Raw genomic sequence first — 27,914 nt, forward strand, 5'->3', positions numbered from 1 at the left:
TTAAAATATACTAAAAATTGAGTTATTCTGAAAAATAAAATATTTTAACATAATATATAAGTATGCCTTCTAGTCGGTACTTAATGTTTGACCTGTGGATTACGATAACCTTCTATATCTTAATATATTAATTTTAAAATTAAAGATTGTAGAACATTTTATATGTGGAGCGTTGCAATTTGCAAGTTAGCCCTTGCAATCGGCATCTTGATGGGCGGTGATAATAGGTTGGGTTTTTTTTGGTCACCAAGATTAGTACCGAATATTTATAGGTTGGGTTAAGTATTAACGTATTTGTCTTTATATTCACATTTAAATTTGAGTATCTATGTTGGGACTTGGGTGTATATGCATTCTCATATTTAAATTAATTAAACAAAAAAATTTAACGTGTAAACATTTAACTCGTTGTTTCAAATTCCAAAATATAAATATGTAATTGTATCTATACGACTAAAAAAAGGGAATTTATACTTTTAGTGTACACAATTCATTTGGCAATTTTATCCGTGCACTACTTTTTAAACTGGATTTTTTTGCCAAACGGGTAATTTTTAAAAAAATTATCTGGATACTTTTTTTAATTTATTATGGAGTTTTGAAACAAAATTTCATTTAAAGATTATGCTATTCCGATGATACCAAATGGATCAAACAGGTTCGCACCGTACCAATTTCCATGCCTTGGATTGATCCCTTCTCAGCCATAAACAGTCATGCTGTAGAAGTGCATTTTAACATCAGAATGTTGGATAGTTTATATTCCTAGTCATTGATAGCACAAGTTCCAACCCTTTGATGCAAAAGGACATGAAAACAAAATGTGAGATATAGATTCTTCCTCCGCCTTAAGGGTTGTTTGATTGTGAGGACAGAAGAAGATAAAAGAAAAACAAGTAAGAAATAAAAGAAAAATATTGGTGATTTGGTTGAAAGGAAATAAAAGAAAAGAAAATAAACATTTAAATAATAAAATAATGAAAAAAAAATTGAAGTTAAATAAATAATCATTTTAACATTTTTAAAACAGGACATTTACACCACATAGCACTATAAGTCATTTTATTCATTCACGGCTGTTTTTTTTTTTATTGTTACTTCCAAACCGTGCACGTTTTCCAAAATCATCTCAACTCACCGCTCTTCCTCGCGCCTTCTGCTCTCTTCTGCGATACCAAACAGACTCTACAAAAAAGGGCACAACAAATCTGAATTTTGCACGATTATATATGTTCCTTTTATTAAGGTTATCCTTTTTGTAGGTAACCTATCAAAAGACATCCCCCAAATGAGTATAATCACATTCTTTGGGATATATAATTTCCATAATTGCTTATAAATAAAGAGCCAACAAGTTCATTGACTAGAGCCATGCCAGGGCTTTATAAGCTTCCTTGCCTAAGTATAATCCCGTTGATCCATTTTTTCAAAGCAACAGGTCTCGTTCATGACACTCAAAGCAAAAAATTTATCCACCAAAGGAAACTTTCAACTAAACCATTATCTTCTCCACCTAAATCTCCATCCATGTTAACTCATTTTACTAACTACTTGTTTAAATGAGGTTCGGATATTTATGTCATTTATTATACACGCTCAACATATCAAAATGAAGAAAAAATAAACTTTTTTGTTTGGGAGATTTATGTCATTTAATATACATATATATATATTTTCTTTTTTTAACTTTCTTTCCTATCAAATAACCTAAAAAGAATCTCACTTTGTGCTTCTTTTCTTTCCTTTTTTCATTCTTCTTAAGTGATAGGTTGAATCTTGGTTTTTTCGTAGTAGGCAAGTGCGCTAGAGTTCCGTTGCCGTTGGACTAAGAGAATGAACTCATTCAACCCTTAGCATGATGTTGGTCCAAAACACTAAAACTAATTAGTGTGAGAATTGATTTGATACATTGTACTTCCAAGAACTTCAAAGAAATTTTTTATTTTCTGAAGCTAATATATATTTTTTCTTGTTTTGATATATTGCATGCATGTTCATAATTCATCGTACATAACTACACCCATAACTAGCCTCAGTCCTACAGATTTTCCACACCTTTGCTATGTCTTCATCCATTGCTGGTCACTCTGAGACCAGGGTGATTCTAGCAAGGAACAAGAGATTGTCTATTAATGAGTTGATCGAGGAGGACTTTCAATCGGAACTTGTAGCATCCAAAAGAATTTGAATGGAAAACTCTTAGTCAGTAGTCCTCATGGCCACACCATACCATAGTGCTGATAGTCATTTGGAACAATAATTTCTGGTGTGAAGATAGTTGACATAGAAATTTATATCAACCAAGCCAAACTGGACTGTAATTTCGAACCTTTTATGCTATGCAAACAACAATAAAAGGGAAGAAAAATAAACTGAGCATATGATCGATCAAGGAATAGCATAGCATTACTTAACAAAGCATATTATGTTTTGTTGCTAATGGAATTAAAATATTGGCGCTTAGTGGTTAAAGTTAGTGGTTAAAGAGAGAAGAGGAAAGAAAGAGATCTCCCACCAATAAAAACTACTAGATTAACAATTAATTTACCGATAAAAAGTATTTTATTGTTAATTATTAGCTCAATGCTAGGGCTGCAACGAAAATGATTAAACTGATACTGAATTTTAAAATTAGGTTTGCCATGTATAATTTTTTCCCTTATACTACAAATAGAAATCAAATAAAAAATTCAAAATGTTTTAAAATTTAATAAACATATTAAATAATTTCACAACATTTTTTTAAAAAATATGTACATGTTGCGTGTCATGAATCATAGTGATTAGATCATGAACGGTGGAAAGTGATTATGATGATGAGTGATGAGATGAATGGTCATGAATCATGATTTTGTTAAGCACTTTAGTAATATACATTAGCCCCGTAAGTGAACAGTGAGCTTAAGGAAGCATAGTGATTAGATCCCCACCGGCCAGAACCAGGAGTAAAACTAAAGTTTTCAGTAAAGCCAAATGAATGGGGTTAGGTGGAAGGTATGATTATATTTTATCTTGTTTATTTCTCGTCCATTCTCTATGGCCAAGGATTTTCTCTTTTGGTCGGCACTTCAAAGCATTGAACTTGAAATTTCCACTTTAAATGAAATCCAAAGAGGATGATATTATTCATTTCTGTAATTCTTAGTAATATCTGCACAGTTATAACACAATTTAAGAATAATGCTATGCTAAAAAAAGACACGGATATGTAAATTTGTAATGTAGGTTGTATAACAATCAATTACAATAAAACCTGTTTTCGATGGGAATTACAATAAGAACTTAACCCTGGTTATTAAATATATTTAATATCCCTTGATTAGCGAAAAAATCATGTTTGAAAAGAATATTCACCTTAGTGCAATCACAATTTTCAAGAAAATTTGTTGTTAATACTTTTAACATGAACAACTCATACTACAATAATAATAAAAAGTATATTTAATATTTTGATCGTCAACTTTTGTCTATAAAAAGCATGACTTATCACGACTTTCACTGTGTCAATTTTGAAGTTCTCTCCCTCTCCCTTTTTGTGTTTCTGAGATTTTATTTAGTGTTATAATGTGTCATTAATAACAGTTTTTTATACATATATTTAATTTTCATGACATTTCATTGTTAATTTTTTAAACAATGATTATAAATATATTTTATCCTCTAAAATATAGATTCTTACTTTAGATGAATTGAATCTATAAAAAAACAAAATTAGACATGATTTTTTTTTAAAATAGTATATTTAAAAGATAAAAGAGAATAAATTATTTTGTCTAGTCTGATCATACACCGAAGACTCCATTAGATAGTGAAGTTGCGAGACAACAAACGTAAATTTCATAACACACCCTTTAGGGTCTTTTTAAAAAATAAAAATCAAATAAAATTTTCCTCTTTTTTTTTTTTAATTTGTTGGTGAAATTCTACACAGACTTCCTCAGATCCTCTAAGATCTAACTTAATAATCTAAGAAGAAAAGAATTGAATGCGATACTTTTATCTTTAACTACTTTTAATGATAAAAATACTATAAGTTGACCCTCGTGTTTATTTATCTTTGCAATTACATGCATGTTAATTAATTAAAAGCCTAATTTGTCACAATCACTCTGTATTAGCACTTCCTTAACATTTCTCATCCTTTCATTTTCCCAACCAAATATGCCCTTATTATATAGTTACATTTCTCATCAATGCATTATATATATATATATATATATATATATATATATATATATGCATTCATAATTGATTAATTCACTTTTTTTTACAGAAAAATAGTTACTCCATTTCATTCATGATAAATAAGAAAATACAAGGTATATGATCAATAACATGATTGCAAACATGTAATATTGACTCTCTTACTAACACACGAGAGACAAAATTAGCTTCCTCCGAACTAGACTCACCTCTGAGTTATGAAAATGGGAAAGAAGCTGTCTACTCCTATAAATAAGTACATCAAATTCAGATAGACCAAGACTTCTGTCTTCTAAAGCATCAGCTACTGATTTGCAATCAATTTCAAAATAACCTCTTGAACATTTAGATTCTGTAACCAGATTAAAGCTTGCAGTAAAGACCAAGCTTCTGCCTCGGCTGGGTCAGGGAGTTGACCATGCTACCAAGTAGTTTTGGCTTTCAAAAATCGTCCATGCCCCTCTCTGATGCAAATTCCAGCTCCAAAGATTTGTTGTTGTTTGAATATAGCAGCATCTATATTGCTTTTTATCTTCCCTTTTGGTGGCTTCTTCCAAGTTGTGGGTTGCAGATTAGAAGTGTAGCAACTTCCACCTTCTTCGAGTAATTCCTTTCCTGAGACCATTCTGAAAAGTATTGAAATGCTAGGGACTGGTTCCTCATTGTTCCAAACCTTGTCATTCCTTCTTCTCCAGATGCACCAGATGGCCATAGCTACTTTACAGCAGATTTCTTGAGAGAAATTCTGCAGAAAGTTAAAAAGAAGTTAGCTGGTACCTTCCAAAACAAGAATGGCTTGTTAACATCCGAAAAATAATGTGCCAGTCATTCTCGATATCAGTTTTGCAGAATTCACAGTGGATGGGACATGTCACATGGCACATGCTTTGATCCAAGTCTATCTCTGGAAGTTAGGCATCTACGCAAAATCCTCCAAAGTAGATAATTTACTTTTGGTGGAATTTGTAAAGCCCAAATGAGGTTCCAGCTTCCTTCAACCCAAAAGTTAATGTCATTGAGAGTGAGTGAATCCATTAAACTATGGTAGGCCGTTCGGACTGAGTAAATGTCATTGGGAGTGTGTTTCCAAATCATGGAATCAGAAACAGAATTATCAAAAAGAGAATTTGCAAAATATTTTCAATGTCACTTTGGTTTAGTGTTTGAGTCATAATGTCCAGATTCCAAAGGTTCAAGTTCTGATTAATCATGCATTGTTTTAAAAATTAAAAGAGCAAATGTAAATATCAGCATAGGTAAATCAACCATGACCTATTACAGTGCATTAAATATGAATATATGATTGATTCGAGCAGCATTAATTCGAATTCTTTAAATAATGTGTCAGATTTAAACCTTAAAGATAAAAAATATTTTATTAAAATAAATAAATTTATTAAAGATCATCAATCAATTTTTTATAAAGATTAATTATTGAATATTTTACATTATTTTGTGTTAATAAAAAAATTAAACACATCAACAATACATTTTTTTTTATAAAAAAATATTGTTTATCATTAATTGAAATTCATTAAAATTTATAAAATAGCATAGGCTTTACTCTCTACTCCATGAATTTTACTCATAATTTTAAAATTAACCGTAAATTTCCATCGATAATAAAAACAGTTAACAAAGAGGGTGGGTATATTATTGACTTGGAATCTTGGATAATCATGCATTGCTAGCTACCAAAATGGAAGAGCATGCAGAACAATGAAAATGATGGACCCATGTTATGCTTCCTTTTTGTAAGTGGGGAAAGCCAAAGCACTTCCTAGGCCTTACTAATTAATTATCTTCATAGTGTTACTTCCTAGAAAAGAAAAAACGGATACAAGAGAGAAGCCAAGAAACTAAAAAGACAGTTCAACAGTTTATCATGACTTTCAAAAGCTGTAACATGGTAGCTTCACCCTAGCACCTTCCATGGGCCATGGCACGGCATATGCTGAAAATTATAGTGTCTGTAGAAACAAAGACGATAGAATGAAAAGAATAAAAGGGAGCAAACCAAATCTTTTACATGCAAAAGAAAATTAAAAAAAAAAATTAATATACAGAAAGATAGAGAGAGACATAACCATGCATACTCCGGAGTTCCTTACATCCACAAACCCAACTCAAAAACAAATAAACTAAACTAGAGTTACCGAAAATAACAACACAAAAATTAAAGAAGACCATAATTCTCTCTCAATTATAAATACCAAAAAAGAAATTAACAAAAACGAATTTGGAAGTTCAGTTTGAAACCTTAAATTAACAAAAGAAGAGAATCGAAGTGATCAAGATTTTGCATGGACAACATCTACACTAGCGCCGCAAGACAAGAACCTATGAAAAATCCTAAACAAAGCAGCGCATGAAATTTCCCTCATTTTCCTCCAAACCAAACACTTCCTTCTCCTAATCCCATGATGAGACCTTCCCTGCTTCTTCACTCTCTCCTTAACCCTCCCAAAACATTTCTGGGTTTTCTCCGGCACACTCTCTTTCCTCGAAAATTTGTAGCTTCTTAGGTACATCTGCCTGCACGAGATGCTGTCCACCACCCTCGGATGCCCGCCGCACACGTGCGAACCACCGCCCCTTCTCCTCACAAACTCCGCGTCCGATTCCGGCCACTTGTAGAGGTTCACGTACGTCGCACGTACCGGCACGCGTGGGTCACGTGCGTCGTTTACACACTTTGATAAGCACACAGAACTCATCTTATTATTCTCCTTCAATTTCAATTCCTCTCTAGGGTATGTATGTATGCAATACAACTACGTAACTATATGTTTTATATTATAAATTGTTATTGTAGAAATATATATGAAAAGGGAAAGGAAAGAATAAAAGGGTTGGATTGGATTGCAAGACAAGGGTGTGGGGGAAGGGATTGATTTATAGTGGGTTATTTTTGGCCGTTGTCATGTGTGATGATTTGCAATGACTATGTTATGTTTTGTGAAGGGTATTGATGTAAGAGTTTTACTAATGAAAATATATATTTGTTATGAAAATTATATAAGAGTGTAAAAAAAAAGTTATGAACATCATAATTTAATACATTTTTGTATTTTTTTTTAATTCTTTAATTAATGTTTTACGCGCATTTGTTTGAAATTGTCATATATTAATTGAATGTGTGAGAGTTTGTGCTGTTAGGCGAAGGTTAGATGGCCTAAAGAAAATTAATTCTATTTCAGCATATTAAAATTGGGTTTTGCGAGGTGTATAAGATGAATCGTGTTCGGTGTAGTGTGCCAAAATTACAGGAGGCTGCGTGGAATAATCATGGTTTTCTTTTCCATTTTTTTTAACCTTGCTTTGATGCTTCACTGTCAGCATTTCATGATATGACATCATTGATATACTTGTGTTATTATTAAATTGATTGAGCATGGTTCTTTCTTTTAACATGGGCTTTACCGATTTAGGATGGAAAATGTAATTTGGTAGAGAATAATGTCCCTTCATCTTTTATGAATATATATAATTTGAAACTCAGATTTAGAAAGAAAAAAAAAGGAGGAAATATTTTTTTAATTATTAATAAATATTTTAAAAAATGAAAAGTAATATATATATATATATATATATATATATATTACTCCTGTGATTTAAAAATGAAAAAATACACTTTTTTTTAACTTCTCACTCTTGTACACTAAGGAGCGGACCAACAGTAAAAGTTAGGGGAGAAATATAATTTAGATGATTTTGAAATATCTATTTATTTTATAAAATAGTTCAAAATCTATTAAAATAAAATGTCAACACAAATGTTAGATATAATTTAAAATTTAATTTTTTTTCTAAATTTCATATAATGAGGTTTAGCTTTATAAATTTAAAACTAAACTCATACATTATAATTACTAAACACATGAATTAATTGACTTAAGATTATTTCAGCTTAATTATAGGTTTTGAATTTGAGCCTTAAATATATTTGTGTTAAATATTTAGAGAGAAATTTTTGTTGTCCATGATCTTACCTGTATCAAACATAATTGTCTTTGGTAAAACTATGAAAGATACTTGTGGTTTAGATTAAAAAAAATCATACACTCAAAGTCAAAATTAGATTAGAATTATATAAAAATGACAAAAAAATAAAGATGAGAAAAGAGATACAATAAATATATATATATATATATATATATAAAATAAAAAAGAAAAATAGTTATTAATGAATCTTCAAAATTTAGTTATCAATTTTTTATGTTGTGTAACTTCATCTCATAGACAAAGATTAATTATAAATGTATAATAACATTTAATTTCTCAAATCAATATAAAAGAAAGATAATAAAATTATTTAGTTATAAATGTATATATTTATGACCTTTAAAATAACACTAATATATTTTTTAAAAGGAAAAGGTATTAAAAAAAGAAATAAATAACATCAAATATTATTATTTTTGTAATGAATACTATAAAAGGGAATCAAATATTTTCCAATAAATAAAATAAAATAAATAATTAATACTTAAGTACTATTATTTCTATAATCAAAATCTTTAATTAAAAATAATTAATTTGTCATTAAAATATTATATTACATATATTAAAAAATAAAATTTAAAAGAAAAGGGGGCCAAGGCCGCCTCCACTAAACATAGGTTCGCCCATGACACTACCAATGCTTAAAAATTCATGTTAACGAGGCAAAAATAAAAATTTCATTAAAATATTTGTTAAATTAAAAATATACTGTACAATAACATCCTTTTTTATTTTTTCTTAATAATTTATTTTATTATTTAACCTTAATAGGATTGATAGTATTAAATTTAACATTTTCTTATTAGAAAAAAAAAAACTGAATGAGCTTTATTCACTAAGAAGATATTTGTTGTCTGAACTATGGCACCCGAAAATAAATTTCAATAACTCATGACTCTCGAAAAGAAGAAAGCATTTATTTTTAGTCGTCTGGACTTATTTATGGAAAATGGTAAAAATTATGCTACATCAGCAAGAAATAAATCGTTGACCCTGAGAGGAGAATCACAAGATCACTGTATTGCGTGAGCATTTATGTGAGTTTATGAAAGCGTTAATGGTAGCATTAATTATACTGGATGGCATATGGTAAACGGAAGAATAGCTTAATCGCAGAATTTATATTGGATGACATGGTAAACATAATAGCCAAAGTGATATTCAAAACTTTTTAACTAATTAATTCCTTAAGATACTTGTTAAAGATTTCAATAATAGAAAAAATTGTGTTTAAATTAAAATATCATCAATTCCTTTGAGGCATTTGTATGTACCTGTAAAAAAAATTATAATAACATTTTGTTATAGATTTTGAAATAATTTTTAATATGATTTTTAATTGGTTAATAGCAACAACAAAAAACATTTACATTGCACATATTTTAAACTCAATAAATTATTAACAACAATGTTATTTGGTACCAATTATATTTGCACAAATTTAAACGAATGATTACGCGAGGATCAGTCTCTTTTTTAAAAAAATAAATAGTAATTAAAAAATTTAAAAGCATCCAATAAACCCTTCATAGAAATAACAGTCGTGCAAATATCACGAAAATGTTTTCATACCAATATACAATTTCCTAATAATAATAATAATAGTAATAAGTAAATCCTATTTTAAATTTTGAAGTCTGCATTTAATACTTCCAATTGTAGATACAAATCATACAATACACACAACAAATTGTGAGACGATGATGACTTTGAAATGGTCCAAAGTTAAGACTTAAGATAACTCCTTGCTGGGCGATATGATATCTCCTCCACCTAATTCCGTTATAATGCCTTTAGAGACATACTTAATTAAACATCTTTAGCAGTCTTTCAACTAAGATTAGGACAAAGAGAGATTAGTTTAATGATATATCTTATTTTATTATTTCATTACGTATTTATCATATTCTTTTTAACGATTTCGCAGTGATGTTGAGCCACTATTTCAAAACTCCATTGACTTGTCATAGTTTACCCAATTTCTTTCTTTCTTTCTTTTTTTCTGGGGAAGACAATGCAGAAGTGTCAAAATTAAAGTAAAAATAAAATTATATTTTTGTCTTATATTTTACACATGTCACTTATTAGTTGTGTCTAAATATGACATTTTAGTTGTGTGCTCATAGAAGACTTTCTCTAAGTTATAATATATTAACAAAAAAATGCAATATTATTTACAATTTGGTCGCATAGTTGCATTAATCGTTTGCAATGTCATTTAAATGGGAAACGATAACTTAAAATTTAAATACCAAAAAATAAGCTAGTGCACAAAAAAAACTAAAGACTTTGTTGATTATCTTAATAGACGCTTAAGGAATCTTGTTGACCAGTTGAAACCATTGTAAACGTTTATGCTGGTATTTAGTAACTGGAAATTGCTTATTAGTACGAAAATATTTTCATGATATTTGCACGACCGTTGTTTCTATGAAGGGTTTATTCAATGCTTTTAAATTTTTAATTAGTATTTATTTAAAAAAAGAAGAAGAGTGATTCACGTAATCATTTGTTCGAATTCATGCAAATACAATTCATACGAAATAGCATTGCTGTTCTTGTTGTTATTATTATATATTATTATTAAAATCTTAATGTTTTTAATTGATTTTTCTTAACAATGTGTTAAATTTTAACTGATTCCCGTTTAACTGATTTTAAATAATCACTTAGGTTTTAACAATTAGGTTCACCTTCCATCTTTTATTAAGCGTCTATGCTTATGTAAAATGGTGAACAAACACCAATAGAAGACAAATCAAGGAGAAAAACTAAAAGATCATAAAGATAATTCGATTAAGCATCAATAATCGTCAAGGATTAAGGTCCAACCCTAGAACTAGGTGATTATTATTCACACGTAGTTAAGGAAATTAAACAAAGCAAATAAAAGAAAAGGAAAATATCAAATCGGGTATAAAAGAATAAAAGAAGAAGATCCTCCGCTTTTCCATGCTCTCTCCCGTACTTATGCAAATCAAGGTTAAGATCCCTAATCTATATTCAAAATGTTATTTAAAGAGAGTGAGCTAAAAGAATTAAGTCTCAAATTACAATTAAAACCTCAAAAAGACATGGTGTGACTCACAGGGCATGAGGGAGAATATTAATTTTAAAATAATTATTATAAAAATTAATAAATAGATCATTAAATATAATTACTTATGTTGTACTTAAAAGATATATTGACAGAATGATAATATTTTATTTTATTTTTGAGTCAAAAATAATTCTGTGTATTAAATAAATCATTTCTTATATATAAACACAACAACTTTCAACAATAAGATGTTAATTCTAATGATAATATATAATTACTTAGGTTGTACCTTAGTAACCTATTTTCTCATATTATAAAATAAAAGAATGATTAACTTAGATCAAGAGTAATTCTTTTTGAGAGACTCTTCATACTCTTCATTCATTTAAATATACACCAAAAGGAGTTAATGAATAATGAAAATAAAAAATAATTTGAAAAAAATTACTTTTATAATATATATTCCCAATATACTCCCAATATTGATATGCTAGTGGCCTAAAGAAGTATAATGGGGTAACAATCTCATATGAATTTGGTGAGATTGGAACAATACTGTGAATTTGGTGAGATTGGAACAATATGTTGGCGCCTTGAGATTCTATCTCCTTACTTCAAGCTGGCATTAGCTGCAACTTTGTGTCAAGGTTTGCTAATGAAGCTTCTATTGTGGTTGGTTATGTTTATGAGGAGGTTCTGTAGTATCTCTGGTTGGAATGAAGAGCTAATGAAATGAAAGTTATAGTAAGAAAGAATAGCCAATACCATATATACAATAAAGTTAACATTTGTTAACCTTTGGGGCTTTGCCTTTATTTGGTTGGGCACTAATGGTGGGTAAGAGGCTTTCTACATGAAGCTAGTGGCATAGTGGGTTCATTATAAATCACAGTATGTGTATGTTGCTCATAATCTTTTAATTATATTAAGTAAATGCCACATCTTCCATTGGAGTGACTTTGGTAGATGTTTGACCCTGTGAGGTATCAATCAATCATCACTCTTCACAATGGAGAGGAGTTGTTCATACAACTGTCAAGGCTAGCACATGTGCATGCTGAATTTTGCTAAAGCAGAAGTTTATTTCAAATTTTGTTACCTTGCCCCATATTTTCGTGTAGACTTTTATGCAATTTATCCACTGAATATTGTACAAAAACAGGCAAAAATTAATAAGCAGAACATTTTCCTTGAAACCATTTTTTCTTGAATCAAAGGCACCCACAGAAGTATGTTTCTTATCCAATCTTCTTTCTTTCTTGCAGTTTCTGTAGGGACACAATTAAGTCTATTTATGGTCCCAATTCAAAGGAGCTTCATAATTTCAATAGCTCAATAAGGAACTCCTCTAGTTAGATTTCTTAATTGCTCAAGGTTTTTTTCTTGTCCTTACCTTGATTAGTTATTATGCTGGTGGGAACTTCTGAAATATGATTTCTTATCTAATGCAAGTGCTGCTTGAATCTACAAAGTAGAACTAGAACCTAGCAACACTGGGAAAAAATAGCTATGGACTAGAGGGTTATTATTGTATGCTGTTTTTTTGGAATTATTGATTCTTTATTGCCATATATCTTATTTTGGGCTAACTGAAGGACCCTAATTAGTAAAACCAACTATTTAGTAACTGATAAAACAACAACAACAAGCCTTTTCCAACTATGTGGAGTTGACTACATGAATCAGACAATGCTATAATGTTCTGTTGTACCTCTAAATCTTTTTTTAATTCTTTTACCTATTGTTTTTCTTAGTCTCCCACTGCCTCTAGTGACTATGCTATCCTCCATCTGATCTACTCTCCTTACTAAGGCTTCTAAGATCATCCTCAGACATGCTCAACCCTCTAAGGCAAGAATCTACCATCTTTTTTACAATAGGTGCTACCCTAACTTTTTACCCAATGCATTCATTTGTAATCCTATCTTTTCCAGAATGTCCACTAATCTAATGCAGCACTCTCATTCTTCATTGAATATATTCTCTTGGTTTTTCATTGACCAATATTTAGTTCCAAATGACATCACTAACGTTCTGGTTGTGTGGGAAAATTTTCCTTTAAGCTTTATTGATAACTTTTTATTACACACTCGGGGCACTCCTCTGTTTCTTTCATCCTGCTTGAATCCTCCTTATTTAGTGACTGCCATATTTAAAAGAATGTAATGACTAGAATTCATCTAATAAGAAATTGAGAATCTTGATCCATGGAGACAACTTCTTTGTATAAAACTTATTGACTACAAACAGAAGTTGTTCCCTGAAATTTTGTGATGCCAAAATTTTGACTGGAAGTGGATTATATACTAAATGGAATATTTGTGACTGCAGGCTTTTCACTGCCTTGCATCTTGTCTGGGATGGGAGGAATTCTCCTCACAATGCATGTGTTTATGCCTTTCAAGCACTGTGCTGTGGATCTCTACACTTATTGAAGCGCAATTAGTCAGTTGCTGGTGTTGTGAGACTGGCAAACTGAAACTTCCATTCAAAATTAAATTTTACTTCCACATGTTCCTCCTTAGATCACTATGTTCATGAAATGGGTGCTTTGAGTTTGATTATCATGGTCAAGGTCTCCTATGCAGGTTTTTTGCTTCTCCTCTGGTCACACAGAAGCAGTAGCAGCTGGTTCACAATTCAAAGCATCTTCTGCGGTTGTGATTGCTAACTTCTGTGCACTTGGAAATCTGAGCTTAGATGGATGGTTACTAAAATAGAATTTTCAACTGATTTGAATGGGCTAATTCTATCCTTCTATTGCTTATAGAATAGGCCATACCCTAGGTTCGATACATCATGGATGCTCTATTTCTTTATTATGATAATTTATTTTCTTCTATTTTTGGTACATATTTATTAAATTATCTGTATTTCTATACTTACATTCAGAGTATCTATTCAATGATCACCGACCTTTTTGCATGGAATATCTTGTGTTTCAGATTCAGTAATTTGCCAACCTAAAGAAAGAGCATTAACCATAGTACTTTGTTTTTTTTTTATTTAAAAATAAAATTATTTTTGTCATGCATTCAAATGCAAATCTACGTTAGTCTGTTATCACATGCATCTTAATTCATTTCATTTCGTTTGCAGCGATGGGAGAAGTTTCGTGCATCGCAATATATGTTCATTATGTAATGCAGTACATGATGAAATTTTTTTCAGCTGATAATAATATGGTAAAAAAGGTGTTAGAGTCCCACAGTTGTAGATAAATAATAACTCTATGGTCTCTAAATAAGGTCTTGTGCTAAACCACCAGAAATAGAAGACTGAAAAAGTATAATATATTTTCATATCGGTGATTGGTTGTAAAATGCTATATGGTATGGAATTCAGAGAAGGGGATTTGAACGGTGGAATCTCATACTGATTCTGGCAAGAGAATTTCTGGTCTATTAGTAGTTCAGAGATAAGAATGGAACGTCAAATAGATTTCGGTAGTAAACCTTATACTTACACCTCTCTTTGGCTACTAATCCTTTGCGCTCTGCAAGATTTTTCCGAATAAAAACTATTGGCCGCAAGAGTAGCAAATATACTATAAAACATATCCAAAATTTCATTCTAGTGCTGGAGCCGTAAACAATGTATTTCCCATAGGATGAAATTGGGTCATCCTACTCCCTTTGGCAAGTTTTGTGATTTAACTGACTAGTGACTTTATGGGGAATTCGAATTTTAACTTACTGCCGTCTCCACCCTTTGTGTTACAGGTATTTTTTTGTCACGAGAGATTTCGTATGGTTTTTGGTATCTAGCTTACTAAGAATAAATAAACGTATTCACAAACTGCGGAGTCAGATGAGAATGTTAGTTAGATATTTGAAAAAAAAATGGTTGTCTAAATATCATTGCTCTAAAAACAATGGTCATTCATGACATATTTATTTTGCTTTTTTGTTTCTACTAGATTGCTGAGCAAATCTTGAATATGAAGTACAACATTTATTTCTTTTGCTGTTTTGTTTCTACTAGATTGCTTAGCAAACCAAAAACATGAAGTACAACGTAGCTCTACCTCTATGTCATGTACAGGTATATATGAACATTGGTACACCTTTCTTTCCGCTTTGATGAATATCTCCTATAATTAGCAGAGTGGCATGTCAAACTAGAAGAAAATAATTTCGCATCCTTTTTCATAAACAAAATTGTGTGGTTGACCTATATTGTGCAGGAGGTATTTTCTTCACTGTCGTTATATCAAATTGCACTACCAAGGCCCAGCTCATCCCCAATGTCATCATCATCTTCAAATAACTTCAAAAGCCGAGCCCGGTCCTGTTCCCTTAACTTCTTTCGCCAGAACTTAATTGCACCCACCACTCCAAGAATCAGTATAATTGAAACTAAAACACTCAGCAAAACCACTACAGCTATATGCATTCCTTTGCCATCATCATGCTCATCAACTACAGAACATGAATACAATTAATTTTGTTAATATATAAAATGCTAGAAGATAATCAAGTAAATGAGTATCAATGCAAGCATACCCAGAAAATAAAATTCAAGTGCTCTCTACATAAATAAAAGGTTGGGAGAGGGAAGGTTGAGGATATTTCTATCCTCGCTTTACAAAGTGGAACAAACTAAATACTGGCATTCCCAGTGATTCCAGGGGTTGACAGGTAAATAAAGATTCAATATTAAGAAGAAAATAGTTAAGCATACAAGATTGCAAACCAAGATACAGAACCCTATGTGATGCAACATTCCTCCATCTAGTTGGTTATGACAAATAATAATAATAATAAATAATAATAAAGTGACCGAGTAAACTATTCTCTATTATGTTATATTTTGTGTTTACTGAAAAATCGACAAAAAAACTCATTTATTTACAATAAAAATTGCTACAATTAAATCTAAAAGGTGTTAAACCCACTAGATTTGTTATCAGCGGTTACTAGTTAACTTATAGAAGTGTTTCGTCAAATGCTATTCCAACTCTTGTTTATCTAGCTTTACATGTGGAACAAAAGGGGGGAAAATGCATTTAGTGTAACTAAATCTTCAATTCAAATGGTTGGGTACCAAGACGTACCTTCAGTTCAGCTATACATCAAATGCATGCAGTTTTCTGCTTTTCTCTCAACATATGATGCTGAATAAGGATATAAATGAAATTTGGCCAAAAAATTCATGAGCTAATGGTCCAATTAACTAATTTGCTAACATTTTCTGGAATTATTTGTAGCATTTTGGGCAGCTTTTAACAATAGAGGGGATGTTTGCATAGTAAATACAAAACACAAAATAGGGACAGAATAATTTAGTTTATTATTTGTTTCTTTACAATCTGAATTAAAAGTCTACTGAATTTAAGTCATCTTTTATATTAATTTAAATACCCAAGTTATCCATGGTGAACAAATCCAATACAATGGCAAATTGAGGTTACTTGCTCTTTTGTTGACATAAATGATTCATTGGTAAGTAATGAGCACTAGAAATAGATATCAAAAGAATCATTCATACAAATTGAAAATAAATATTTTAGATAAATATATTACTTTTGCAATGGCATATGCAAGGGTAAGGCTGCGTACAATATCCCTCCCCCATACCTTCGCATAGCGAAGAGCCTCTGGGCAATGGGGTACGAAGTTTTATATCCTAGGTCACAACTACGTATTTTCAAATAACTAGCTGACATACGTTGTCAAATGGCATGATTGTGGTAATCAAGACTCTTCAAATAAAAAGGTTGCAGGTACTCACCACCAGCAAGAGATAAGCACTCGGGGCACAAGAAAGTAGCATTGAATTCCTTTTCCTTGAACCGAATATATTCACCATCGGGTGCAGCAAAGTCAGAAGGACAAAACTCCCATTCGTCAAATACATCATCCAAAGTAATGCTGTCCTCCTCATAGAGTCCACACCGTTTACATTTTTTACTTGAAAAGTTGCTTAAAGGCTGGAACAGGCACAAGTCAAAATCTCAGTATTAGCCTCGACTCTCAAGCAGTAACAGATGAAGCTCCAATGTAAAGGCACTTGTAAAGGCACTACAGAGTCCCCTTGAACCAGAACCATACAATCAGTATGCAATTAGAGACCTCTTATGTAACCAAGTGTTGAAAATTACTAATTCCTTGGTCAAAGCACATCACATCCCAATCCCATATAATGTGTCTGGATTCACGTTGAATAATTTAAAAACATATTAAAATACCAGCTAAACTAATTTTGGGTAAATGTTCACATGTTTGTAGGTTGTAACGTATTAAGAAATTGATTTGTGTCCAAGATTAATTTTGAGTTGAAATAACTTTTGTTGCATTAGATAAAAAAATATATAGCGACTTTTACTACGAACATGTTTCTAAAATGAAAACATTCAATCATTTCACTCCAAAAACAACTTTCACCAATAGTATGAGTTAGCCAAATTTAAGAGTGTAGTGGAGACATATGATCACTTGATTTACTTCTAATAAATTCACGATGGACATAAAACAAACAAAAATAATAAAAAAGAGAATTAAGACATAAAATAGTTAATGGAAAGTCAAAAAGGAGAACAAAGACAGTGTAAAGAACCTGCCAAGATTCTTGACCATTGAAAGCATAAATAGCGTGGGGTCTCTTGACATCTAGAAGCACCGTCATGTTCTCCCCTTTGCATAGGAAATACACCGTTGTAGTTGCTTTCAGCCACTCATGCGTTTTAAATATCTCAATCGATCTCAGCGACACAACTGCGCCTAACGTCAACCCTGTAAAAATGCAAACAACAGTTAGTTAGTTTTACACAATCCACCCACTTTCTTATTAATTCAACAAAAAAAAAAATTCTACGTAATCACGCAAATTGACAAATCAGGAATTGATGAAGAAAAAGAGAAGCAGTAAGTTTGGGAGGGAAGTTTTACCTGGAAAAGAGGTGAAGAACATGAGAGAGATGAAGAGGAGAAGAGGAACCCTGGAATTGGGAATGGACATGGTGAGAACTGGAATGCAAGAAAATGGTGGTTGTTCGTGGAAGAAAGGTTTTGAGTGTGGGAGACTGACCGGGTCGCGGTGTGATTCGTTGACATCCCGTCTGGTGTACGCAAAGTGCGCATTACGCACCTGCTAACGCAATCGGAAGAAAATAGGGGCAATGGCTGCCGTTGACTTCACCTTATTCACAGGTCAACTGCTTCTCCTCGTCTTCCAGTCGTAACCGTTTACCCCAATCAGTTGATAGCTGCGTCTTTTTATTTGGACGCCAAGCTATCTTATTTAAGGAAATCGTTTTCAGACTCAGTCTCATTGATTTAGGCTTAATTATAAAAATAGTTTATTCTTTTTTCAACTCACAAGTCTTTTTTTTTTCAAATTGCCTATTTGAGTTTCTAGAGTAAAAATATCACATGTCATTATCTAATTAATTATTTAATAAATATATGAATTAACTCTCATTAGTAATTATCCTTATCCTTGTAACCATTAAAACATCAAATTAACTCATATTTTGTCATTATCAAACTCCCTAATATTAAAACATTTGTTTGTTCTCAAATAAAAGACAACTCTAAAAGTATCTACACATGAAATAGCTGCGAATCCTTTCAATTCTTTTAGTAACTAATCCTGATTTTGCTCTTGTCTTGGTCTTGTGATGAGACATGACTGAATGCATAGTTGCAACACTTCATTCCTCACAAGACTTAGTATTTCCCTCATCGCATAAGTGTCTCGGCTTAATATTTTTTAAGGTAATTTTTTAGATCATGAGTAATAGTTACAAAGAAAAATTGGTGATGAGGATTAATTTCCATACACATATTAAACAATCAATTAGATAGTGATACGTGACTGTCAACGTTTTTACTTAATAGTCAATGTCCTATTTTTATTTTGGAGATTCAAATAGTCAATTTGGATTAAAAAAAAGGAACTCTAATAATAAATTAAAAAATACGAAGACCGATTCAGTGAGTTGAGAAAAATCGGAGGATTATTTTTTAATTTTGATATATTGTTTAATTGTTAAGTTAAAAAAATCATTTTCAACTTTTTCATAATATAGTGTCAAATGAAAAGTAAAAAAAAATAGGAATGACAAATGAATCACCCTAACCCAACCCATGGTGGATTACAAATCAGGTTGAGTCAATCTACAAAAATTTTAAAAATTATAAAAAATAAATAAGTCATAAATGGATTTATCTAATAAATAACCTAACCATAATGTGACACTTTCCTTGTCATTTGGCAATGCAGCTTTCATAAATATTTTCTATTGACAATTTTGGAATCACATAAACAGCAAGACAAATTAATTAAAGAAGACGAGACAACAGAAAATGATCTAAGAACAGTTCAAAATCTAGTCTGCTGTTCATAATTAAGAATTTTATTTTCAATCTAGCAGCACATAAATTGCAATATATATTTTTTGAAAGGCACATAAAGTGCAATATTATTGAAATGTGCACGAACTATATGACCTAAACATCAGTAAAAAGAATTACGAATTATAAGACGTGTATCGGTCTTCCCTTCCAATATATAAACAGAAAAAACAGAAGTTCACCAAAAAAGAAAAGAAAAGAAGTCCAAAACATAATTCAGTAACATCTTGACTATTCATAGACCCGTTTTCTTTGTGTGGACGCCCAAGAACCACGGAATTTTGTTGAGCATGCAGTTTTTTGCTTTCCACTTTCTAGAATGAACATGCAACGAATTCACCCCTACGAATGAAACTACGCACCCACACCCAATTTACTATTTGCAGCTACAAAACTAAAAATAGTAACATAGACGCAGTGCAAACGGTGACTAATTAGCGGTAGAAAAGAGCTTAGATGCCGTAAATATATAAATCTTACTATCCCATTTTTCTTCCTTTCTAGCCGGTACTCTCGGAATTTCGAGAGAACTGGTTAATTCATTCTATTTCATTTCACTCTATGACCTACACAATGCGTCCCTTCTTATTTTCTATACTTTTCACCTTTCTCGCCACTGTCTTCGCCCAGCCGTTACAACCATCATCAACTCCAACGTCATTTCCGATCGACAGCAACGCGCCACAACGATCGTCCCCGCAAACACCACCAGCAACGTCGTTTCCAGCCGACACCAACGCCCCACAACAACCGTCCCCGCAAACACCACCAGCAACGTCGTTTCCAGCCGACACCAACGCGCCACAACAATCGTCCCCACAAACACCACCAGCAACGTCGTTTCCAGCCGACAGCAACGCGCCGAACCTACCGTCACCGTCAAGCGAAAACCGAAGCCTCCAAGGCGTCGGGCGCCACAAAGGAGGCCACCACAGCGGCCGCCGCAAGCGCGTCAACACAAGAAAATACTTCGGATACGTCCCGCAAACCAACGACACGTCGTTCACAAACCAAACCGCGTTGGCCCAGGAGTTCCTCCATGCGCACAACTGGATCAGGAAACAGTACAACCTTCCCGAGTACACGTGGGACGAGAAACTCGCGAGCTACGCTCGTGGGTACCTCATGCAGCGCTACGAGGATTGCAAGCTGGTGCATTCAAACTCCAACTATGGCGAAAACGTCTTCTGGGGGAAGAAGTTGCACTGGTCCCCTTCCGACGCCACCTACTATTGGTACCAGGAGAAGCAGTGGTACAATTTCCAGACCCTCTCGTGCGCGCCACCGCCCAAAGCGTGCGGTCACTTCACTCAGGTCTTTTTTTTTATCAGTAATTATTGATTATTAACTAATTAATTTTTGTTAGTACGAGATATTTAACCCACTATCTTTTTCGTCTTTTTTTTCTTTCTTTCTTAACCGTTCCATTAACCTTATATCTTCACTTCATGTAGGTCGTGTGGAGGGACTCCCAGAGAATTGGGTGCGCGCTTCAGCATTGCCACAACCCTAGTTTGGGCATGCTCATTGCTTGCGAGTATGACCCCGCTGGTAACTATGAGAATGAGGATCCTTTGAAACAACATGAGCGATAGATCATCACAATCGCAATCACAAGACATCGATATAATAGGTTCCTTGTTATAAGAAACAAGTTATAATATATTTCATACTATAACTTTTTTCTCAAGGAACAAATGTATGTAGTATCACTTAATATATATTTTAATATATATAGTTCTGTTTCTGTTGTATTTTCTGTCAATTTAAGAGATCAAGATGTTCCATTTTACGTTATCTGTAGTGACTGATAATTCTCATATGCCGGTAATGACCAAATGACTAATTCTTATCTTAATGTATCTTTCTCATTAATCTCGTTGTCTGGGCTTGGAATCTAAATGGTATATCTTGATTGATTTTTATGTGCTTATTTACATATTTCTATCTAGTTTTAATGATAATTTTAAAAAAGGATTACATTGTTTTAAATTCCAAATGCAGATGGAGGGAAGTCACAATCACAACATCAAATTAATCATTATCCCCTAATTGTGTTCTCATTCTTGTCTCACCAAAAAAAAAATTATCATTTGAAATGTCTATTTGTAGAAAAACTGACAAATACATGTGGGTATTTTAAATTATACAAATACATGGTGAAATAGAAATAATGGAGACACATTTTGAAGACGAGTGCGATTTGAATCCCATAATCATGCATATGGTAGATAGGTATAAGAGATACGTGTTATGAATATTTTTTATGGAAGTTAGATGGAGTGGTAGATTTTATAGATTTGGAGAATGATTACTTCTGATGTATATAATTTCAAAATTAGAAGGATACATGTTATGCTTTTTAAGTTGGTCTATAGCTTATAGTGGAGCTTTATGTGGTTGCTATATATGGAGGCCAAGTTTCTTCCTATTTGAAGATGATTTCAAAAGGGTGGTTGTTATAGGATCTGAATTCCAAGGCTACCAATTGAGTTTTATGAGCACAATAATACTTTCAAAGATTGATAATACTATTTGGAGCACTATTAAGATAGATGAAGAATCGTTGATTAAAAACAATGTGAAGGCCAGAGATCGAGACTTAATCTCATTTTGGGGACCTGGGCTATTTGTTATTTATTTTTGGTATCAGATCAAATTAATGTAAATATTTAGCTTTTAACCTTTGGGATAGTTGGGTTCACATGTATTATGCTTTGTATTTGTTGTGGTGCCTCTGGTACATTTGATACATATAAAAGCTTTTCTTTTGCTAATCTAAAAAAAAAAAATACTCATTTAGGGAAAAATTTGCTTGTTTGTACACAAAAAATGGATTTAAGGAAAAATTTTATTTCAAAATTTTGTTTGCATCATAAGCTTTACAATTTGGATCGAGCTTGAGGGGTTGCATTTTGCATTCATAGAATTGGGTTTGACTCTATTTTTAAGATGGATGCTTAAGGATTTTCAGGTGGTTTATGGGTGTTATTGGATTATGCGCATGCTCAATTGTAGGACCTAAAATCTCACATATAATATATTCATTGAAAGGTCATTATTGCTTCTTGTTCTTGTCTTATCATCTTTGTTTATGTTAGTCCCAATCGATCTAAAGAAGATTTGGACCATTTGGTGTAGATGGCTTATTTGGATGCTTCGATCAATGAAACTTGGCTAGCTTTAGGTGATTTTAATTCCTATTTGAATAACTAAAAGAAAATAGAGGGTCGATCCGTCTATGAGAATCTACCTCATGAATTATTTTTCTAATTGTCTTACTCAATACCAACTTTCCTATTTTGGGAATAAAGGCTTCATTTTACTTGGGAAGGAAGAAGAGAGAATGAGAGGTTGGGTCATGTTCTATGTAACATGGCATAGCATTTATTTTCTTAATCTCACAATCTTTCATTTGCCATCTCTCAAATTAGATAAAAAGAATGTTACTTAAGATGTCATTAGAAGAGGTTGGTCAAAGTTGGATGAAGCCTTTTTGGTTTACTATTAGTTGGTTGGCAAATTCCTTACTTTATAACATGGTTAAGGAATCCTGGAGTCCAAATGAAACTTAGGTTGCAGTTGCTCAAAGATTCCAAGAGTAAGTTACTGGATGGAACTTTAATTGCTACGGTTATTTTTTTGTCACTAGTATTAGTTAGGTTGAAAGGAATCAACAATGAGTTTAACATGGAGAGAAATAAACATCTTAAGAAAGTTCAGAGGAAACTCTAGCAAGAGTATAAATCCTTGCTTATTCAAAAGGAAACATATTGGTATGACAAAGCCAATTAGTGTGATTAATTAGTTTTGTTTTGGAAATAGTAACACTAAATTTTCCCACTAGCAACTATTATAGAAGAAAATTAATTTGTATTGATTCTCTTCAAGATAGTTAAGGGCAGATAAAGAATATATGCAGTGACAACCTTTTTAAAGAATCTTTACATGACTAAGACCCAAAGCTAGACTTGAAATAAGAAGTTTACTACTTTCGATTCTATTGACTTATATCACATTTAGAAGACAAATTTGGAGGATGAAATTTTACCTTGCAGTATTCAATATGGGGTCTTTCAAAGCCTCAAGTGCTACCTATATTTTCCAAGCTAATTAGGATATTATTGGTGAATCTGTTATTACTATGATGAGACGGTCTTTTGAACATCTGGAGATGATTAAAAACATTAATGAAACCTTGATCTCTTTTGTCTCAAAGTTGGAGCTCCCAATAACATTACTCTGTATCAGCATATTAATTCGTGTAATGTTATATATAAGACTATAAGTACTTGCTAGTAAAATGAAGAGGGTTGTGCCTCTCTCTTGTTTCTCCTAACCAAAGTAGTTTTGTTCCTATCGGGGATCTAATAACATTATTATAGCTCAAGAGATTTTTCATCCAATGAGTGAAGAAAAAAGGGTAATAAAGGTTGAGTGACTTCTAAAGTGGATCTTGAAAATGTGTTTAATAGAATCAATTAGTTTAAAGCAACCTTTCATTCATTTGATATTTTGGTATCTTTCTTCTTCTACCACGAGGGTGTTGCTGAATGGTTAGAAAACAAAGAGTTTTACTCCTTCATAGGACATAAACAGGGTGATCAAATTTCTTCTTGCCTATTTGTTCAAATGCTTTGATACGTTTTGTACGGCCTCTAGTTAAATAATTTTTATATCTAAAACCAAAACGTGTGTCCAAAAATGTTCTTATAAGATTACTCTGACAACAAACTCTTCTTAATAGTTAACCTAATTAAATACTTAACATTTAAACTTAATACTATTGATTAAATTAAAATAATATCATACCAAACCACCCACGTACTTTGGTGATACTTTAAATTTTTATTACATTTCTTCATTTTCTCACGTTTTAAATGTTAAAGTTATCAAAACAATGCTTTTAAGTTTAATTTTTCAAATCTCAAACTGCTTATATTCTTAAATTATTTACATTAAAATATTCTTATTTTTCTCAAATATTAATTGCTCCACTCTTATATATTAAATTAAACGAATACAGCCATTGGAATTGTTAGCTCTATTTTTGTTAATAAAAAAAAAGTTTGTTCGAGAAACAAATTATTCTAAAAAGTAAAAACATGATCAATTAAGTAATAATAATAATTTAAAAAAAATGGACATATACAATTGGAGTTGAAAAGAAACACTGAAGTCTTTAGCAACACTTTAGTAGCAGAGGTGCTGCTAGCTAGCCTTTTGGGCTATTGGCTCTTTTAAAAGCAACAAGCCAAGAAATGAGAGACAGAATAAAAGTAAAGATAATGTCATTCCTCAAGCTTTTGTTCTGGTGATTTTCACGCAGATTTAGATTCACTTTGAGAAAACTTGGGTCTCTAATTGGTAGGCTTTGGTGAAGAACGCTGGCCAGCATAGATACGTGGACATTATGCTGCTGATAGTGGACGCACCTATCAACATATTCATCACCACAATCTGTAGCTGAATGGCTTCAAGTGGCGAAGCCCCTCCCATAATAAGACCAGTCATAGCCCCAGGCAGCGATATCAAACCCACTGTTTTGGCGTTGTCCACAACAGGTGAAAGGGCTATAACCAAAGCCCTTTTCACTTGTTCATACGTAGCTTGTCGTGGACTCGCACCAAGTGCCAATGCTGTCTCTACCTGTAATTAGTTCCAAAATCATATAATATGCATTCTAATGTAAATACAATGAATAGAAACAAAATCAGCTTAAAATTAAGGATTATGATCAAAATTACTTTTGGCTTAAAGGAAATTTTCTGACGGAAAATCAATCATTCTCTACTAATTCATGGATTCCCTTAGTATTACTTTCTCCATCATAAAATTAGTGTTACATTTAAAAAAATATATTTCAAAATAAATGTTAGACTAATTTTCCGATGAAACATTTTTTTTTCATTCATATCTCAAATAAGTGTTATTTTAATTTTTTAATACTACCTCTTATCCTATATATATAAAGTAATAAATAGTATTTTTCTTTGATCATAATTATAAGCAACAATAATCAGATTTAAATGTATTCAGAGTTAAATATTTTTTATACCCTTAATTTATTTTTAACTCTATTTACTAGACAGACACTCTAAACTATGAGCTTTACTTATAATATTTAAATTTAAGAATACTTTTGAAATAAAATTTAAATTTATAATAGTATTAAATTTTTCTTCATATATACAAAACAATCTAGAATCACAGTGATTCCGAGAGACCGAAGGGAGGGAGTAGTAATTCTTTTGATACTAATTTATGAGGCTTACTAAGTTCATTTGTGCTTTGATGTCGTCGCGGAGTCTTTTCATGGTGACACCGGTTACTGTCATGGCATTTCCGACCATCATGCCTGCTACTGGAATGATGTATCTGGGGGTGAAAGGGAACACGTTTAGTAACACTAGAAGGAACATGGTCACTGCAGTTCCTGTCAGAATGGAAGCTCCAGCAACATATTTCCCACGAGGGACATGTTTCGCACGTTGACCTGCAGTGTAACCAGCAACACACACCTACACTTGGAATAATTGAAATCCTTCAATTTTGGAAGTTATTATCAGCACAAAAATGAAATTGGAAACTATGTTCAGATTCCATTTGTTTTACAACTAAGAATCAAGTTCCCACGAAAAGGGGACACTCCATTTCCACAATATATGCTCTACTCTGTTTGGGGAACAGAGTTAGTATAAGTATAGGGTTCAAAGGAAACAAATATATGAGCACCCACAATGCTATTCAACATCTTGTAAGATAGAGAAAAGAAAGAAAAATATTAATATCATAAATGATATGATGCAATAGAAAAAAGAGAGATAAAGAAAAAAGAAAAATGTTAATAGAGTGTTTAAAATCATGAGGTATCCAAATATCAGTAAAACATTGAAATATGAAAGGATAAGAAAGAAGAGTGACCATGAAAAGGTAAGCTAGAATGATCCAGCCAGCGTTGCCTTGGTTGAATATGAACTGCAACACAAACCCAATAATAGAAAGCTGAAGAAATGCTCTGAACATGGCATACACCATCTCACCCTCGAGTCCCAGTTTCTGCATAAAGGACAAGAGCACGGCCAGAAGCACGACGGCGGTGGCAGCCACGGGCTTCACCATGCCCTTCAGAAACTCCACCATCCATGACAAATCCGTTCCCGTGAAGGAAACATGCTGGTGGAATGTGTGGTTTTGAAATGGTGTTATCATGAAGAAGGATTCCATAGTGATGAAGCAAGTGTCCCGGGAAAGGGTGGTCTAATGCAAATGTTATAATTAGTGAAAGGCAGAAGCGACCTTCCCCTGAAAGTGAGTCATCTCGTGGAGTCACTACCCGTGCCAAATCAACATGCTCTGCAGGATTTGGCATCTTCTGTTTAATCAAGCATAAATGATATGGTTGATTAATTAGTGATATATCATGTTGGGATGCTGCTAACTGAACGGTTGACCACTACACAGTGTGATGTTTTAATTAACTTTGCTTCAACATTACCTTATATTTAAAGAATTAGGAATAGATTTACCAGTAGGCCCTTATGATAAGAAAAATAAAATAAATTTACTTTCTCCTCAATTAAAATCGGCTTATGCATTTCATTTTTTAAGAGGTTAAATGAGAGAATTTCTCTATATAAAAATAGATAAGTTAATCACAAAATTTCAATTTCTTTTTCTTTTCTTCTTTTATAATTCTGTTTTTATTTAAACATTATTCTTCTGATTAAGTGGGTTTGTGAATATGGATTGCCCAACCTAATTTACCTAAAAATTTGGAATAAACTAAGTAAACTTATTTTGTCATCATTAATTAGTTTAATGTGCATTACTTTGATTACTTGAGGATAAAAGTGTGTTTTACATATCTTTATCATAATATAGGGACCATTCGATGGGCAAAATAAGATAAGGTTTAATAGGATAAATTATTATATTCTTTTTCAGTCAATTTTTGATACACTATTAAAATATAATTAGTTTATTTTACCATCTATTATATCATGCTGTGTCAGTGTAGCTTTTATCCCACCCATCTTAAGAAAAAATATATGTTGGAGAAAAAAGAAAAATATAAGAAAAAGTAATGACAGAAGTGATAAATTTTGAGAAAAGTTCTTTGATGTTAATGAAGAAATTTGTTTTAGGTACAACTTAGAAGTGGCGTTTGATTTGGTAAAATGGTGTCATTTCCTTAAAAAATCTCAACTCGTAGCTTATGGTTGAGATTTATATATATTTAAAAGAAAAAAATATCATAACAAAAAGTTTAGTTTTTTCATTCTTGAGTTAATGGTGCTATGCTATTG

General features: G+C 32.0%; 4 protein-coding genes across 4 annotated transcripts; 1 reads left to right on the top strand and 3 right to left on the bottom strand.

The window, feature by feature from the left end:
• Nucleotides 1-6,212: 6,212 nt before the first annotated feature.
• On the bottom strand, nt 6,213-7,089 carry LOC114370838. Its single transcript, XM_028328227.1, has one exon. It carries the CDS (start codon nt 6,918-6,920, stop codon nt 6,495-6,497), a length of 426 nt encoding a protein of 141 aa, XP_028184028.1. The 5' UTR covers nt 6,921-7,089; the 3' UTR covers nt 6,213-6,494.
• Nucleotides 7,090-15,093: 8,004 nt separating this feature from the next.
• LOC114370189 lies at nt 15,094-18,452 on the bottom strand. Its single transcript, XM_028327473.1, has 5 exons — nt 18,278-18,452; nt 18,139-18,188; nt 17,807-17,982; nt 16,982-17,180; nt 15,094-15,669 (listed from the first exon to the last, which is right to left on the bottom strand). The coding sequence occupies exons 1-5, from the start codon at nt 18,328-18,330 to the stop codon at nt 15,461-15,463; spliced, it is 687 nt and encodes a 228-aa protein (XP_028183274.1). The 5' UTR covers nt 18,331-18,452; the 3' UTR covers nt 15,094-15,460.
• A 1,665-nt stretch (nt 18,453-20,117) lies between these two features.
• On the top strand, nt 20,118-21,301 carry LOC114370291 (secreted protein RBT4-like). Its single transcript, XM_028327593.1, has 2 exons — nt 20,118-20,919; nt 21,060-21,301. The coding sequence occupies exons 1-2, from the start codon at nt 20,167-20,169 to the stop codon at nt 21,198-21,200; spliced, it is 894 nt and encodes a 297-aa protein (XP_028183394.1). The 5' UTR covers nt 20,118-20,166; the 3' UTR covers nt 21,201-21,301.
• A 3,417-nt stretch (nt 21,302-24,718) lies between these two features.
• LOC114370292 (protein ALUMINUM SENSITIVE 3-like) lies at nt 24,719-26,958 on the bottom strand. Its single transcript, XM_028327595.1, has 3 exons — nt 26,530-26,958; nt 25,881-26,126; nt 24,719-25,254 (listed from the first exon to the last, which is right to left on the bottom strand). Exons 1-3 carry the CDS (start codon nt 26,830-26,832, stop codon nt 24,943-24,945), a joined length of 861 nt encoding a protein of 286 aa, XP_028183396.1. The 5' UTR covers nt 26,833-26,958; the 3' UTR covers nt 24,719-24,942.
• Nucleotides 26,959-27,914: the final 956 nt, after the last annotated feature.

Source organism: Glycine soja, chromosome 10 (assembly GCF_004193775.1).
Source record: "Glycine soja cultivar W05 chromosome 10, ASM419377v2, whole genome shotgun sequence".
Lineage (NCBI taxonomy): Eukaryota > Viridiplantae > Streptophyta > Magnoliopsida > Fabales > Fabaceae > Glycine > Glycine soja.

Bases quoted from the DNA above. Each gene is read 5' to 3' on its own strand.
- LOC114370292 (XM_028327595.1), bottom strand. From the start codon at position 26,832: ATGGAATCCTTCTTCATGATAACACCATTTCAAAACCACACATTCCAC. The intron at 26,127-26,529 runs GTCACTCTTCTT...TTCCAAGTGTAG, and splicing joins TTCTAGCTTACCTTTTCATG to GTGTGTGTTGCTGGTTACAC. The intron at 25,255-25,880 runs GTAAGCCTCATA...AACTAATTACAG, and splicing joins TCAAAGCACAAATGAACTTA to GTAGAGACAGCATTGGCACT.
- LOC114370189 (XM_028327473.1), bottom strand. From the start codon at position 18,330: ATGCGCACTTTGCGTACACCAGACGGGATGTCAACGAATCACACCGCG. The intron at 18,189-18,277 runs GTCAGTCTCCCA...TCCCAATTCCAG, and splicing joins ACGAATCACACCGCGACCCG to GGTTCCTCTTCTCCTCTTCA. The intron at 17,983-18,138 runs GTAAAACTTCCC...GCATTTTTACAG, and splicing joins GTTCTTCACCTCTTTTCCAG to GGTTGACGTTAGGCGCAGTT.
- LOC114370838 (XM_028328227.1), bottom strand. From the start codon at position 6,920: ATGAGTTCTGTGTGCTTATCAAAGTGTGTAAACGACGCACGTGACCCA.
- LOC114370291 (XM_028327593.1), top strand. From the start codon at position 20,167: ATGACCTACACAATGCGTCCCTTCTTATTTTCTATACTTTTCACCTTT. The intron at 20,920-21,059 runs GTCTTTTTTTTT...CACTTCATGTAG, and splicing joins CGTGCGGTCACTTCACTCAG to GTCGTGTGGAGGGACTCCCA.